At 38.7% G+C, this 17,674-nt stretch overlaps 1 protein-coding gene across 1 annotated transcript; it reads left to right on the top strand.

The window, feature by feature from the left end:
- Positions 1–14,460: 14,460 nt before the first annotated feature.
- LOC113138083 (guanylyl cyclase-activating protein 2-like) lies at positions 14,461–15,557 on the top strand. Its single transcript, XM_026320221.1, has 4 exons — positions 14,461–14,658; positions 14,761–14,910; positions 15,192–15,300; positions 15,430–15,557. The coding sequence occupies exons 1-4, from the start codon at positions 14,461–14,463 to the stop codon at positions 15,555–15,557; spliced, it is 585 nt and encodes a 194-aa protein (XP_026176006.1).
- The last annotated feature ends 2,117 nt before the right edge of the window (positions 15,558–17,674 follow it).

Below are 17,674 nucleotides of genomic sequence, written 5' to 3'. Positions count from 1 at the left end.
TTCATAACTTAATGTCTCAGTGCCAATAGAAACAGTCAAAGACTATTTTAAAAGTCTGGTACTGACAGCAGCAGCTGGGCACCAATTAAGAAGGCCAGTGGGCTTTTAGCTTCATTGCTCATTAAAGGGCTGATGTCCTCCTGCATATTAAAATTGCATTGTAGTTGTAAAACATTTTATTTAATTTATTTATTTATTTAGCAAAGATAGACTAACTGTCACACACTGACGCACAGCCACACACTATGTAATACTTTATCTTGATACACAAATTACAGGGAATTTGGCCTTCAATCTTTAAATGTGACATCGTGGCACTCCCATCTCCTAAACCCGACAGCTTCAATGGCTCTGATCATCTACATGCTTAATGTAGCAAAAGCATAACTGTCAGTGACAATCCTGTCTGGCTTTCATTATACCCTCTTCAGGACAGAAGTGATTATGCGTTGAAGTAATATGACAACTTCAAAAAGGCTGGAAGACTTTAAGGAACAGCTTGTATTCATGCATAAACAGAACAAATGAAGGTTAAGTGCTACAACAGAACCCAAGCTTTTGCTAATAACAAGGCCAGCAGCAAGACCGAAGCAGGTGCAGTATGATTGCGGGAACTTGAACAGGTTAAAACAGCATGTGTCAATACTGAAGTACCATGAATAGTAGCAGTAACACAACTGGAGTCTCTGCCTGTGCAAGTTTGATAACTGGGTATGGCACATTTCTTAGGGGCCTCGGAGCCATCAGGTGATTTCTTCGGGGTGCCAGATATAAATTATTAGGGATTTCAGTATGATATACAGTATAAATGTGGCAGAAAACTGGTCCATCCTGACACTTTTAATACACACACATATATATATATATATATATATATATATATATATATATATATAGTTCTTGGTCATATTTCCAACTAAAATAAAGGGTGATTTGACATAATATAGCAGTAATAGTTTTTGCAAACTATACATCTGAGCAACTACATGAAAAAACAGCCTTTTATAAAACAATTTAACTAAATGGGTAGAGGAAAACAGGTAAACAAGTTCCTGTGGATGTGTAGTTTTAAGCAACTCCATTGGCATTGCTGTATAAATGCCAAGGTCAGAGTGTCAGTCGGTCTTTGCAGCAGACTGAAATATCTCAACAACTAGTATTTAGCTGCATGGCAAGAAGTTTTGTAGAGACATTTATGACCCCTATCCTACTTGAATATCAAAAAATGATGGAATAAGTGGCAGAAACATTATTGTGTCAGAACCAATACTTTTGTGTTGGACCACACAGATAATAAAGGGGCAGTTGTTACTCTACAAGATTCCCAAATACAGCAATGAAGGTAGGAGATAAAAAGAATATAACTCCTGATTATTTAAAACTTGGATAGTAAAAAGCTATGTGCTTTGCTTGCTATTTATATTACTTGACTCTTACAGTAGTACATGGTCTTCTACCTAGCTCTATTTTATCTCTTTTACTAGCGCCTGTAATTAAACATAACGCTGGCAAACTAAACGGGTTGGAGAATTATAAGCCTGTAGCCTTAGCCAGTACTCTGTCCAAAGTAGTGGAGAGAAATCAACTAAATAAACTAGAAAACATCTTTATTGACGATCAGTTTGGCTCGAAATGCAAATGCACCACCGATGTGTATTTTTTTGGAAGGAAATTTTGGATAAATACAGTAGGACAAAAATACCATCGGCACGAATACTGATTTTTGACAGATGTGAATCAGTGTGTGTGTGTGTGTGTGTGTGTGTGTGTGTGTGCACTTGTTTAAGGGTTAAGGTTAGAATTAGGTAATATAAAGGTCCAGGTTCAGCATTTAGCTGTGGTGCTTAAAGTTACTCTAAGGGCCTAAGGCATGTGTCATATCAACATGACTGTCCTAACAACGAAGGTTAGGGGTTAAGGTTAGAAGATAGAAGCACAAATATATGGGTGTGTAGTTATTTATTTGTTATTTCAGAGTATTTTGCTAGTCTATAGACGGGCTGCGACTGAAATAAAGGGTGATCTTGTTTAAAACCGCAGTGCATGGTATTCTAGCTCTGTTTTGTGTCTTTTATTCGGATTTTCCTCCACCACCCTATAATAACACAAACATTTTTAGTTTATGCCATACATTTGATATGAGGACTAATCAATGAGTTGCCCGATCACCGTAAATTACCTTTATCATCGCCACCAGGTTGAAGTTATTAGTATAGCTGTTCCAAGACTTTGCTGCTGTTTTGAGTGGAATATCATTATCAATGTTTGGACTGGCCTGTAATTGTGGTGCAGAACATTGTACAGTAGCATATAAGCATTTACAATGTTAGCCTTTAGCTTACAACACTGCATAGTGCATAGTGAAGCTATATATATTGCTAATATACTCGTCTTGTTCATTGCAGTTACTACAAAGGTCATGAATCATCAATGTGTGTAATGTGGTCATTAAAATTTCACAATTTCATTATGGCTGCAAATGAAACATTTGATAATATATGCTTTTTTTTTCTTCACAAGCTTGGGGGAGACAATAAACAAAAACAAATTAGAAATCAGACGTAAGATTTCCACGTTGTTTCCCGTCTCTAATCTCCCTCATACTCTGTGCAAAGAGACACAGACATACATAATCTACTTTCATACGGTAACATAAATGAGATCTGTATCAGCTATTGTTTAGGATTATGTTCTGTAAAGAGAAAAGTAGGTGGAATGAAAGAGCCATTTTTATCTTTGTGCGTGATAACACAAGCCCACTAGCCTCTCTTCTTTGTTACCTTTCATATTCACCTCTCCGCACCTTGTTCTGGACCAATTTCACATGGCAGTAATTACAGAAACAGAATGGTTTTGGAGCCACTAAGCCTCTGGACAGCAGCTGATAAGAAAATGGCTCTGGACTGCATAAATGTCATGATTAACCTCCCTTACATCCTGACTTTCCCTAAAAGCAACACAAGTAGTTGACAATAGTAGAATGACTCTCATTAAACATAACATAAATGACTCAGTATGGATAGTAAGCCAAATTAATTGTCCTTCTCCGGGCCTAAATGAAACCAGTCAGATTCGTGGGCATTTGCAATTGATGAACAGTAAAATTCAGTTAACGACAAAGACGACAAAGTAAATTGTTCATAATTTTTGAGTCTCACCACATCTGATGGGTAAATAATACAAATACTAGTCAAATAAATGGAACATATCCTTACAATGATATAAATATATCTTTAAAATCTATCAATACCATTGAATTTGTGTTACTATGTAGTGACAGTCTTTAAATACATGCAAGACCATGCAAAGTCTTGGGCTCAGTATGTCCTGTAACACCTGCAGTGGGGGAGAAAAAAACCCACATCTGATGCAGTTTAAAATTTAAAAATCTAGTTAGAAATCTAGAGATAATCATGGACTCAGACCTGAATTTTAACAGCCCCATTAAATCGATAACATCGTCAGCATTTTACCATCTCGAAAACATTGCCGGAATCAAAGGGGTCATGTCTAAACCAGACTTGGAGAGACTCATCCATGCATTTATCTCCAGCAGGTTAGATTACTGTAACTGTTCACGGGGCTCTCAAAACGAGCTGTAAGGCAGCTGCAGTACATTCAGAACGCTACTGCTCGGGTCCTGACTAGAACCAGGAAGTACAAACACATTACTCCTGTTCTCAGGTCTCTGCACTGGCTTCCTGTCCCTCAAAGAATAGACTTTAAACCAGCCCTGCTTGTGTATAAGTCTCTTCATGGCTCAGCACCTCATTACATCTCTGACATGTTGGTGCCATATGAACAATCTCGGACTCTGAGACCATCAGGGACAGGCCTTCTGCTCGTGCCCAGAGTCAAGACTAAACAGGGAGAAGCAGCGTTTCAGTTCTATGCAGCTAAAACCTGGACTAGTCTTCCTGATGATGTTAGACAGGCCTCATCTCTGGCAATGTTTGAGTCCAAGCTAAAGACTTTTCTTTTTAGTGTGGCCTACAACATATGACAACTGACAGTGTTTTATCCAAAGTGATTTATCTGCACTCAGTCTCCTGTAATTTTATTTCAAGTTCATCTCCCACTATTTGCTGTTTCTTATTTTGAATTGTGCTTTATAAATAAACTTGCCTTGCCAGTTGCAACTACGGGGGAAATGTGAGTTAAACATCACACATCAATGTCCACATATGCACCACAGATTACTGCTGATAATAATACTGTTAAGACTCTGGTCATTACCAGGCTTTGTTTCAAGAGGGTTTCAAATTGAATGGGAGGGTCAGTATTTTCTTTTAAAATCGTTTTTCTATGTACAATTACTATCAGTACACTAGACATTAGTGATATTACTGGAAACACGAAATAATTAGATTGTTGTCACATAATGGAGATCTTAAATCTTCATCTTTTGTCAGGGTGACATGATGAATCCCAGTTCCACTAACCACATCTACATATCCCTCACTTGTGTCTTTTCCTTGCACCTTAACGAAGCGTCCAATCAAACTGGTTCCCAATAAAGGGGCATGTTAGTCTGTCACAGTTTTCCATGAGAGATGCTCGCGTGTATCCTCGGTTATAGCTCTTAGGCCGACTCTTTGCTCCTTGGTCCTCATTCCTCAGGGCACAAATAAGAGCTCTGAGATATGCAATAAGAGCTTTGAGATATCCTTCATCATGGCAGACCAGAATCACTTCTGGGTCGACCCAGGGGCAATAAAATAAGGAAATTGAGATTTGCCCGTAGTTGTTGACTGTTGATACATTTTTCCAAGGTTGCTAAGCTTCAGAGGAAGATTTGAATTGCAAATCATATTTTCTGTTACTACAGGTGCTTTAGCTAATTTACTTTCAGCCAACAAACACACACCACAAGCCGCTCTTTACCACTCCTTACGTCTCCCTATGTCCTAGCTATAGCATGGGTCCGATGGGTACGGCATAGACACACAGAATCCTATGGATAGTTTTCTGTGACATCTTTGTTCTGTGTTAATGACTCCACAGCTACAGTGGAACCAGGCTGCAATTGGAAGCCTGGATACCTTTAATCCTCTTTAACTGCACCCAGCTCCTGCCACCAAAAAGAAACTACAGCAGAAAATCATTTTTTCTATTCCACAGCCCAGCAAAGAAAAAAAAAAGAAGGCTTACATTTTGCTCACAGCTTTGTGCAATTTACTCATGGAGAGAGTGACAGAGATAGTAAGAGAGTGAATAACACATTACCAGCTGGTCACAGAAAACTTTTTTGGCATGGCTGAGCATAGTCATTTTTAATCCAAATAAATGAAACCATAAACTTGTCTGAAGTCTTTGTTAATTAGCTGATACTGCCCTTGAATCCCCTGCACCAGGTGTCCCATAGTGTTTTTTTTTAAACAACCTCTAACTCATAAATCTGCATGTTTTACACGTGCGTCTTCATCGTGGCAATCATAAGGTAAACAGCACATTTACGGTGTTAATGAATGGAACCAGGTTCAGGGTTGACGATATTCAGTGCATAGACAACCCTTTTTTAGACCCCGCTGCTTTAACACAGTAGCTTTATTAAAATCAAAGTGTGAGCTGCTTTTTCCACACATGGTAATATCAGCGAGGGCATGGCCTTAGAAGGTCGAAGACTTCACTCTGTGGGAAGTGATGCTTATTAGGGCTGGACAGTTTTCCATGATTTCAGGCTTATTACTGCCTGGAAAAAAAAAAAACCTCTTTTATTAAGATTCTTATGATAGGATTTCTCTCAACATGAACATGTGGCTCAATAATTTCTGATGTTTTCCCTCTGTATACTTAGGGAAAATGCAGTTTCTTTAAGGTGGAAAAACACACTGTCAATGTCCTGACTGCTCTGACGGAGCTTAAGACGTTCAGATCCACAATATTACAAATGATTTCACTGATTAACTTAAAATCTCTTCTTACTGGTGTTTAGAAAAATGCTAAAGGTTCATTAGAAATTGCTTCCAGAAGATCCTGTCATCGTATTATTTAAATGTGTGGTCATGTTAAATGTGGTTCCTTATATGATGAAGCTATCGTTGCTGTGCGATGGATGAATTGCTCCAGCTGCTGTGACGAGCATTATTTTTAAGACTTCAAAGTTGCATTGTACACTTCAATCAGTAATGTGCAGGTGGGACTGTAGAGGAAACAGCAAAACTCAGCAGGTATTTTTTGTCATTTTGGAGAAGAATATTTATGTGCAGCTCCAGTTTTGTGCTCTCTATAATGCATGGACCAAACTTTGTGCTGAAATATGGAAAGATTCTTGACATTCACACATGGTCGTGTGTGCTGATAACTTTTTATTATTATTATTATTATTTGCCTGACAGCTTGTCGGCTTTGAATTCTAGTGTTTAGTCATATAGCTGCTTTGTGAGCTGGTTTCAGTACAATCTTCAGTACACAAACACACAGGTGTAGGCTACATATGCTAAATACCTGGGCTATTACATGCAACTTCCCTGTAATTACACGATCATGATTCACAAAAGGCAGACTTGATGTTTATCAAACAACCTATTTGGAGTTCGCAGCTTTTTATGTGCATCCATTTTTTGTGCCACTCATAATTCCCATGTAGTCTCACAGTGCATCATACACTGTAAATGTAGCTCATGGCATCAGACACACTGCATGGTGACCTGTCCAGGGTGGACCCCTGCCTTTCACCCAAAGAGAGCTGGGATAGGCTCCAGCTGATCCGTGAGACCCTGGTTAGGAATAAGGGGGTCTAGATGATGGATGGATATCAGACAGCCATGTCATCCTGCTAGCATCAGCCATGATATTTGGAGCTAGAGAAGATGTTTTTCCTCAGTTTGACAATTTCCTTGAGCCTTTTCCTCACAAACATTCAACGTTTGCAAAACAGGGGCTGGTATTAATGGGATATGACTAAAGCCCATGATGCTTCCAGCTAAGGCATTTAGTAGATTAAGGAAGATCAAAACTAGACTGTTAATGAGAAGAAAATGGTTGCATGATTAAAAAATCTGCTAAATTGCTTCTGATCTGGAACATTTGTAAAAATTATATGAATATATGAACAGTCACAGGACTTCACTGTAGGAGTCTTGTAAAGAATAACAGGACTATTCACGCAAATGCACAGAGATGCAGAGAAGATGTACAGGAAACAATCTCCTTGCCTGGTTTCAGTTTCTCCTGAATTTCAGTATTTTCATGTTGTTGTTGTTTCTGAGTAAACTCCCAGAGAATTTACTGGAGTTTTGATCACAATCTTACATTGTCAGAATTAAGACTTACCTCAGGCAAGGAGGTTATGATTCTACCCGTTTAATTAGTCTCCATCTGTCAATACGATATCTCCAAAACATTTGACTGTATGTCTGTGAAGTTGGCAGACATACGCACCTTCAGGTAAAAAAACAACTCATTAAAGTTTGGTGTCGATCTGGGATTTCTGCACTTAGACAAAAACATATATGACTATGAATGATCTACTCCTGAGGGAGAACAGGGAAAGAAATCAATTTAATTCCGATACAAGAGACAGAAATATTGTTTTTAGTCACTTTGGGGTGCGATTTGTCTCTCCGTGGCCTCCTTCCATCCCTATAGGTGTTATTCCTTCTGATAATTTCCTATATCCTTAAACTGAAGCTGTACAGTGCCTGTTATTCCCACAACACACATCACACAGACAAACAGCCTTCATAGAAAATGAAACACTCTGGTAAAATGGAGCAAGGATATGTAGCAAACTATATACATGATAGTGTGTGTGTGTGTGTGTGTGTGTGTGTGTGTGTGTGTGTGTGTGTGTGTGTGTGTGTGTGTGTGTGTGTGGGAGAGTTTAAAAAATATATATATGTTGATTTTGGTGACCTTGAACATTTCATCCATTACTCATAAAGACACACTCATTCTCCCTTGAGAAAGAAACCAAATGAGTTTCGTCCCTTCTGTCATATGTCCATGTTCTGGTCATGTATGAGTCTAATTTATACAATTGAATCTTCATTTTATTTTATTTTTTAACAAAAACATATTTAGGCGGTAAATCACCCAAGCTATCTCAGGAGAACAAAAGTCCCCATCAAGTTTGAAGTTTGTTAAGTATATTGTTCAATGTCACCCATTGTGACTGCTGCTCATTGTGCATGAGAAATGGGAATGTGATAGAAGGACCAAGGGAACAAGCCTGTGAAACCAGCTAGAGAATTAATTTGCACTGTCCTTGGGACACATTGTTGTGTGTGGGTGGGGAACATGTCTTTCTGTGGTGGTGTGGACAAATTTTATTTCAGCAGCATCACTTTCAGGACAAAAGTGTCCTCAGAACTCGCCAAGACGGGTTGAGACTTTCAAGGTACGGGTGAGGGTTAGGGCTTAGGGCGATGAGTAATGTTAGTGAGTGTCCTTCTAACCGTAGAGAGACCAACGTGTGGCTGCGTGTCACTAATAAAAGAACAAGGAAACATTAGGCAGACATGTTGACAACCTTCTGCAGAGAGAAATGTAAAATCAATGCGTCCTCTTCGCTTTCATCACATGCAGTGGTGACCATTGACCTGCACATACTGTTCATCATGCAGTGTCATGGAAGAACAAAGTCCCATGAAATCCTGCGTTGACCTTGAGTTTTTTCATCACACAGTTGATGACACTTGTCATTAATTGAAAAATCAACATGAATTTATGGAAATCAAAGCATAACATTTTTCAACCATCTCAGGGCTCTCAAGCTTGAACCAGGTGGACTTAAACACCTGGGCTTTGTATTGCCAGGATGTCGATTTCGATGTCGGTTAGTGGAAAGGAGATTATAACTCTCTTTTCATTTGATTGTACTACACAGAAATTTACCATTTACCACAGTGGACCAAGGAAAACCTTCTGACAGATCGTGGAGACACTTGGGACCAAAAGTCAACAGCAACCTGTCCAAGGCAAAGAAAACATTCAGCTAAACTCCTGTAGCTTCACGTCCAGTATCCATGCTTCTTTTAGCTTTTCTGTCTCTTTGTTCGCTACATGTTCACCAGCTAGTTTCTAGCTTTTCGCCTGTCTGATGTTTTCTGCTGCATGGTTAGGCTACGGGTTGGTCTAGCAGAGCATTTTTGCTCAGGTCCTACTGATATCATTGAACACAGCATTCATAGGAGTACTTGAAACCCAACAAAACAAGCTCATAACACTAACCCTAACTCTACAGGAGAACTTCAGTGAACGTTCCTACATTGTAGAGCTTTCTTTTTTATACCAATATTAGCGGGCAGAAAATGGCAATTTTTCATTTACGGGGAGGCTGAGCTTTGAAAACGAAGGTTTAAGCTGTCCAACACCCATTCTCCACTGCAGCTGGGAATATTCAGGTGTGAATGTCTCCCCTTTTCTGAGGCTGAGCCAAGACACAGTGGCCCTTTCAGCAATGTCAGATATATCCCTGCCTTTTAGATCAGAGAAACATCTGAGCATTGTCAGTCACAGTCAGTCACCGTGTGGAGCAGGAACACACTGATCTGAGAAATACAACAGCACATGAATTTGTTTATACAGTCAAATGGCCAATACCAAATCCACCCACAGTAATAACTACAGTTATAATAAGTAATCAGTCATAGGGCAAATGCCACAACCCCCATTACACAACAATCAATACAGTATTGTATATTTTTTCATGGAATGATAAAACACTGCAACAAACCATGATCATGGGGCTTTTCTTTTAAGTGTTTGACAGTGGAGATGGTCTCAGTGCTGTAGTGGATGTACAGTGAGTAAACTGAGAGCCACACGCAAACATTATACAGTTACACGTCTCGCTGCAGCACTAATTCGCTGCAATTGCAGTAAACATCACTGCATGACAGTTTCAGTGGCTACTATCATAAAAGTCTGCACTGAGCGAGTTTAGATTAACTTTTTAATATCAGTTTTAGGCAGGTTTAACTTTGTTTTAAGACACATTTTTATTATATCCATAAAATGTCTTTTAGGCTGCTTTAATAAATAGAGATGTCTTTGCTTTGAGTATATCTGAATAGGATGCTTCCATTCTCTGAATATTATGTCTCACACTGTGACGTGTATGAGCTTCGGAAAATCTGGAAAGCTGCTCTGAACTACTAATGGACCTCCCAAAACACAGGTGACACTGCACTGCTTCTTTAAAAGACAATAAATAAATGATTCTCTCTCTTCCAGAAGGAAAAAAGACGTGAAAAAAAGAGAAAACAGAGAACTGGGTTGCACCAGGTCATAGATGAATAAAAGGTGCCACATGTATTTTGTAACTGTATTACGCTTCTGCTGAGTTATATGTTTTGTAGATAATAGATAGCTTTTTCAATCTATTCCCATACATGCAAAGAGATTGCCTTGTCTCTACTCGTTTTTGTACCCAAACCACGGAAATAAAACTACACACAGGCAGCGCATTGATATGCATATGATTCTCAACAAGAGATCAGACTTGACTGAGGAACATGACTGTGCGTGCGCTGTAGTCACATTCAGAATTAAGCATCATTTTATATTTTAAATGCATATAGGGGGCGGTAAGAGCCAGTTGCTCTCTGAAACACATTCGAAGGCTTACTTGTACAGCCCAGATCTGAAGCTTTGAAGGAACAAAAAGAAGAGCACATCCTTCCGTACTGACAGAAGGCAGCAGATGGAGGAAGTAACACTAGCAAGTTACAGAAATCTCTTTTAGGATGTGAATAATAGATTATAAAGATACTATTAATGAAGCTTTGGTGCTGCTTTTGATGTGATCTTTAGCCCCCCTACCCCTCTGTGGTAACAAAACATTTCATTCGTGAAATAGCAGGCAAATAATAGACAGCACAGTATTTTAGATATGCTATGTGATTGCAGTCTGGAATCTATTTGTAGTGTTCCAATGACTCTTTGTAGGTGTCTGACACTCTCATAAGTCACATTTATCACTGACATGCAGGCATGGGTTTGATTTTGCATTTTGATTTTGCATTTTTATTCACAGTAATTGCAAACAGCATTTTGCAAACAACATTAGAAGTAAATTTGAAATGCACAAACTGGGTTTTGGGTATGGATGTAACCCCTGGGATAATAGTGTAGTGTGAGCCACAGCATTGTGTGTGATCTATGTAATGTCACATAAATCATTTTAGTGCAAGAAGGGAAACGTAAACAACACTCCTATATACAAACAGACATTTTAAAGATTTTCTCAAACACATTTTTATTAGAACTAAATCAGTGCAGTGAGACATCAATAAGTGATCTCATTTTACCTCTATAACTATACACTGTAAACTTTTATTATTATTATTATTATTATATGGCATTATGGAGTCTATCAATTTGTTGGTAACTGAATATGGTATCTGCAACAAGGCTGTTTGTGACAACATTCGCGAGCATTTGGCAGCAAGCATGTTTCTAAATATAACTGAGAGAATACAGTCCATTAGAAATGGTTCAGCCTAAGTTCAGTTCTGCGTAACAGCAATGACAAACACTTATCCTTTTTTTTTTTAGGCCATGTTCTACTGATGCTGGTCAGGATTTGCAGAGGAACCATCTCTGACAGTTGATTAGATTAAACACGTCTTACATTCTGAATGACAAATTACAACATTTATATTTGTGACTCTAGGTATGTTGGTGTATTGGATAGTTTGTGAATTAAGATAGTTTCCATTTGCTGTATCATATCACAAATCACCCTATAGTGTCTGCACCCCAAACAACAGTGAACAACCACCTCCATCTAGTGGACTAGTGTGACGTGGTAAATACACTGTGTTTCTGCAGAGGTTCAACCTGAAACAACCTTTGATCATCAATTGCTCTTTATGCACCTACTCAAAAAGCCATATTTTCATGAATATGATAGCCCCGGTTTAGTGTAATAACTACTATAATTAATTTGTTTGAATTGTAATCCCTCACACTAAAAAAAAAAAATTCACATTAATACATACATGCACTCAGTGGTGTCTGTTATGCTCACTGTTTAAATTGAATGTAGGAGTCTATAACAAGGTGCTCACCAAATGTAGTTACACAAGTGTTTTACAATAAGATACAAAGCCGAATAATTCAACAGAGTTTTCGTTAATAGGTCATTTGTGACTGTCACTTTTCCAAAATGTTTAGTTTCCTAAACAAAAAGCAACTGCTTAGAAAACATGGATCTTGGAAATAAAAGAAAGTTTGGATGTTGGAAGACATACATGTGTACATGCTTATCTATGTTGATTTCTGACAACAACTATTTTGTTGTTGATTACTTGCTGCAAAGAATATTAAGATATATGTGCGTGAAATGTGATTTAAAGGTGAGCTTTAAAACAAAATAGATCTGAAATGCATCAACTGTAACGTACATGGGTGATAGTAGGTGTTTGAGGTTAAGTTTATTTCAGTTGCATTATTTTAGTTACATTTATTTACAGTTTATTTGACATTATGTGATATAGGTGTTGGTGGGTGTAAAGGAGCTATTCTTTACTGTCTGGGTGAGGATCCAAAAATGTACAACCTGCTACTGCTGCACTTCTGAAAGCAGGCTAAAGCACACTATCCTCAGTGCAAAAAGATTAACAGATCAAGCCTAATAGAGTCACATAATCCAGTTACCTAAAAGAAAAGTAACCAGGTTCTTTACGGTCACAGCGCCAAAGGAAGTGGTGAACTATGGACACAAAATATACATAAAAAGGAATAGCAGTACATCACCACACTATGATATGTAGTATTTGCTAAAGGCTGTGCAGATAACTGGGTATGTACCTGTACCATCAACCTTATACTGCATACATGTGCTGCCAAACAAGGATAAAGCCACAAAATGTTTGTCCGTTATTGCAAATTCTATCATTTACATGGTGAGTATTAAATGCATGAGTGTAAATATTCAGGAAATGCAGTTTGTCATCATGAGGTATGACATACCTTTTAATTACAGGTTATTCAAATGCATGTTCCAGAGGTTGTTTCAGTAGACCTCCTGTGTGATAATCTTAGTAAACTCTAATCAGCTCTCCTGGATTTCAGTGTGGATCACACTATCAATGAACCAATGAGACATCAGGATGAAAGGAACTGCAGACTGCACAAATGGATATTTAATATGCCAATGAGTTTTTGTGTTATTGGTCTTCTAGGTAAGAAATCAGTGATTAAGCTGCCTACAGATGTGACAGAAGATGAAGACTTTGGCAGGCCACTGTACAACAATACCACTATTTCGTTTTATTGGCTTCAGGGTTTGGAAGAAACAACTTCCTCAGAATTTTGTGTGAGAACTATTGAACACAATCACAGTGTTTCACACCGAGCTCCTCTGTCAGCATTGTTTGCACCACTTTCACTGTACCTTCTCAGAAAATCCGATTTTGTGTCCAGTTTACTGTCTATAGAAGCCTAACAAAGAGAAAACATCGAGTAACCTCTTCTTATCACAGGCAGGCAGGGAAATTCTCAGTGTTACAGCAGCAAATGGTACAGTATATCCAACATAAAACTAGCAGCAGTAAAAGTAAAGAGATACCCACAAGATATTTACAATAAAAACAGAATTAAAGATAAGGATAGAGAATAGTAATGCACTCGGGGGGGGGGGGGGGGGGGTAAAGGGTGTAGATTCGTCCATCTGGAGCATAACATGTGGCCTTTATGTTGACCGGGCAGACTTCACTTTCAAAATAAGGGCCGTCGCTCATTTCATTTAAATTCAATCAAACAATACAAATTGCAGAATGTTTTAACACATAAGAAGCACACTTCTGAGGGTTTCTCTCAGTCCATACCTGTTGGATTTGTCTTACTACCCAGACTGCCGAGCTAATGCAATCTAATTGAAAGAGATTGCTACACCAGTTCGAAATTAGCATGACCTAGAGCGCCTTAGTCTCTCAGCTTCTTTTTTTCTGAACAGAAAAACAAACACACAGATGGATTAAGGACAGCAATAGATTTGGCAGATGCATGCATGGCCCTGTGTCTACAGAAGTGTTAAACTAAATGTAATTCATACTTCTGGTTAAACAAGTCAGCTGTTTAGTGTAAAAAAGGGCAAAACTGTTTGAACTATAAAGGAAAATGAATAAATAAGTGGAACCAGATATTTTTCTCAGGAACTGTTGAAGACCCCAACAGCTAAAAGGAAAGTGTAGTCAGATGTGCAGAAACATGACTGCAGAACATACCTTTAATGTGTCTGATGGAATGACACCTGCTTTATGAGTTTGGCTTAAACCCACATTTAGTTGCGCGCCTAATTAACTGAGAGAGAGGAAACCCCAGCAGTGTAATACCATAGTAATCCTGTGGCCACACCAATCACCTGTCTGCAAACTGGAGCTCTGGGATTTCACAGGATTATAAAAAACTCCTAAGACTATGAGAGGTCCATTCAAAGTCTGGTGACTCCATTGCAGAGTATATCCTCAAAGGCTGCAGGACTATGGACTGTTAAATTACAAGCCAACCATGGGGCAGACACAACAAACAGAGAACAATGAGGAGATGGACGTCAAAGCTCTGCAGGATATGTATAAAAAGTTTGTCATGGAGTGCCCGAGTGGACTACTGTTTCTGCATGAGTTCAAGCGTTTCTTTGGTGTGGATGCAACGGGAGAGGCGTCCGATTATGCAGAAAACATGTTTCGAGCTTTTGACAAAAATGGGGTGAGAGGAAAAAAAATCTGTCACATCCTGGCTTACTGTACATTCATACCATGTAAGTGTGAAAATGTGGTCCAACTGTTATTCTCTCAATCCATCTTTCAGGACAATACAATTGATTTCCTAGAGTTTGTGGCAACGCTGAATCTTGTTTTCCGTGGAGATTTGGAGCACAAACTCAGATGGTCATTCAAGGTGTACGACAAAGACAGTAACGGCTACGTGGACAAGAATGAACTGCGGTCAATTATTGATGTAAGTCAAATCCATTATCTATACCCGAATGACTTATATACACAAATAAGCTCAGCGGACAAGTGCAAGTAGATACATGTTTCTTTTCATGTAGCTTCAGTTAAACAAGATCAGGAGTGTTAAAGATATTCAGATATATTCTGCATTTGCAGCTGAAAAAGTGAACTGCAGTCCAGAGCCAGCGACATCATTGCTCAGTCAGTTATTGAGTGCACCACCAATATGTGCAGCAGGTTTTTAAAGCAAAGTCCAACATTGGCCTTTCTTTTTTCTCCATCTAGAGCATCTATCGGGTGAAGAGAGGCACAGACACAGACACGAGTGATTCCCAGTTTGCGCTGGATGAGGTTGTGAATCGTATCTTACAGGCTGTCGACAGTGATGGAGATGGTAAGTGTTTGGTCACATGGCGCATTTACAATCCACTGAAAGCCCTTTTGGAGCAACAACAGACCGAGGAAACGTTTGGTTATAGCAGCAGAGAATATTAATCCTACATTGATGCCTTTGGTTCTACAGGTCAAATTAGCATGGAAGAGTTCATCAGGGGGGCACAGCAGGACCAGTGGTTGCTCAGCTTGTTTAAGTTGGGCATGAATCCCGCTGGATGGGTGCTGGCGCAGAGAAGAAGAAGTGCACATTTCTGAACTGACAAAGCACGTTGTCCTTTCCAGTGTGGACAAGGGGAGAACCATCATATCGAAAATACAGGCTTTGATACACATCTACAAACTAGAATACGGACTTATTGTAGATGTACTGTTGGTATACGCAGCTGTATATTTTTCACTGACTGTGCTAATGTCTTTATAAAAACACTTGCATGTTATGGGAAGGTGCTGCAGTCGTAAACATCGTTCCCTCACAACAAGAAGCTTCTGACTTTAAGTCCTGTTCAACACTACGGCCTTTCTGTGTGGAGTCTGTCTGGGGTTTTTTCCAGATACTCCGTTTTGGGGTTAGTTTAACTAGTGACTTTAAATGCCCCATAGGTGTGAATGTGAGTGTTTGTCTAAGTGTTAGCTCTGTGATAGACTGTTGATCTGTCCAGGGTGTAACTCTCCCAGGTGGGATTGGCTTCCTCTTTATACTGACTGTATTAATTAAGGTTCTCCTCTCAACCTAAACCCTGTCAACAATATTTTACTCAAATTTTGAGTGAAATCAGCTTTTAATACTCTCAGCTCTGGGAACAAATAAACTGCCTCTACCCCTGAACACACAGACAAGAACAACACCTCAACTGAGTTATTAGCAAAGAAAACCAAAGTGCCAAAGTTAAAACTGCTGTGAGTGAGTTGTTCAGATTTGGACACTTTGGCTTTTAGTGAAGGAACAATAGACCTTAATTCTCAGTAAGGACTTTAATGAACAGCATGAAGACACATACAAATGATATTTAGCACCATCATTCATCATTCACCTCTTTTTGCTATTAAATGTTTAATAATAGTTAAGCTTCGTTTTATGCATAAATACTATTCAAGTAAAGATGTCTTGTAATATGAACATGCATATACTGTGTATGTTGCTTAACAGGTCAAGTCAAGTGTTTTCTTATTGTCAAAGATGATTATTTTTTTCTTTTCTAATGTTTTGTTTTTTTTTACAGATTTTAATTTTTGCTTTAAGCACATAACGTTACATGAAGATGCATTATTTACTGCATACTCCTACTGTAAATATTGAACATAAGTGCATATTGTAATAGTGTAAATATACCTGTTCATTTTACTGTTGTTAAACACTTAAGGTTCAATAAAGAACATGCCTGAAGACAAGTCGTTGTCATGCCCTGTCTTTTTCTACTGAGGTAGGTATGAAATGCAGATCTCGACCAGCTTACCTGAATGTCAGTCATATCGTAGTATCTGTAGCAAGGCTCACTGGCTCCATCTAAAGGCAAACTGCACTCCTGCCACTGAATCTCCTTTTTGAGTTGAAATTAAAGATGCAAAACAGTATTCAACACTTCATAAAGTATGTCGTTTTGTAGGAAAAACATATCAGTAAATATCAGTCCCATTAATAAAAACATGTACAGTGAGATACAGGAGACAAGGCAGCAAATCGTTAAATAAAACAGGATTTTATTCACATTATATACTAGCAACCTGGTGACCTTACACAGGTCAGTTAACCTGCAGAGATTTAATTTATACTATAAGTGTATCCACATGCAGAGAAATGACTACTAGTCACTATGAGCTATAATTACAGTGAGTAATAGTTTACTAGTGACCCCTGGTTCAGATCAGGTACGTGGATTAGGCTGCTGCTTTAAAACTTAGCTGTTAAACTAAAGCCTTAGAATAAAAATAAGCCTCTTAGTTTGGGTTAAGCTTCACATGATGAATTGGTTATTACACTCAGCTGAGTTTTAGACCTCTGAGCTTTTGAAAACGTCTTCAACAGAAGCCACGAAGTGGACACATCACTATTAATTGCAATCAGTCCAGGTGGGCGATAAGAAACTAGTAGTACTAAAACATCTGTCTTTACCTACTATTGATTTAAGAAATACCTATGTCTTTACTACAGTGGTGGGATTTCAGTTCAGCTAACCCAATTCAAGGTCAAAATTAGCAAATACATTCACGGGAAGAAAAATTGTGTTGAACAGCGTCCAGAGACTCAACAGCCAGAAACGGTTTGTCTCACTCCTTCTTTACTGTTCAGCAGACGTGACAAGCAATCCACTCTCTCTGCCTAACACATGCCCTGGGAGCCAAGTGCACAATTCAACAGTAGACCTCACACACAC

The sequence above is a fragment of the Mastacembelus armatus genome, chromosome 3 (genome assembly GCF_900324485.2).
Source record: "Mastacembelus armatus chromosome 3, fMasArm1.2, whole genome shotgun sequence".
Lineage (NCBI taxonomy): Eukaryota > Metazoa > Chordata > Actinopteri > Synbranchiformes > Mastacembelidae > Mastacembelus > Mastacembelus armatus.
The sequence above is the reverse complement of the archived record's forward strand: the minus strand, read 5'-3'. Positions and strand labels throughout refer to the sequence as shown.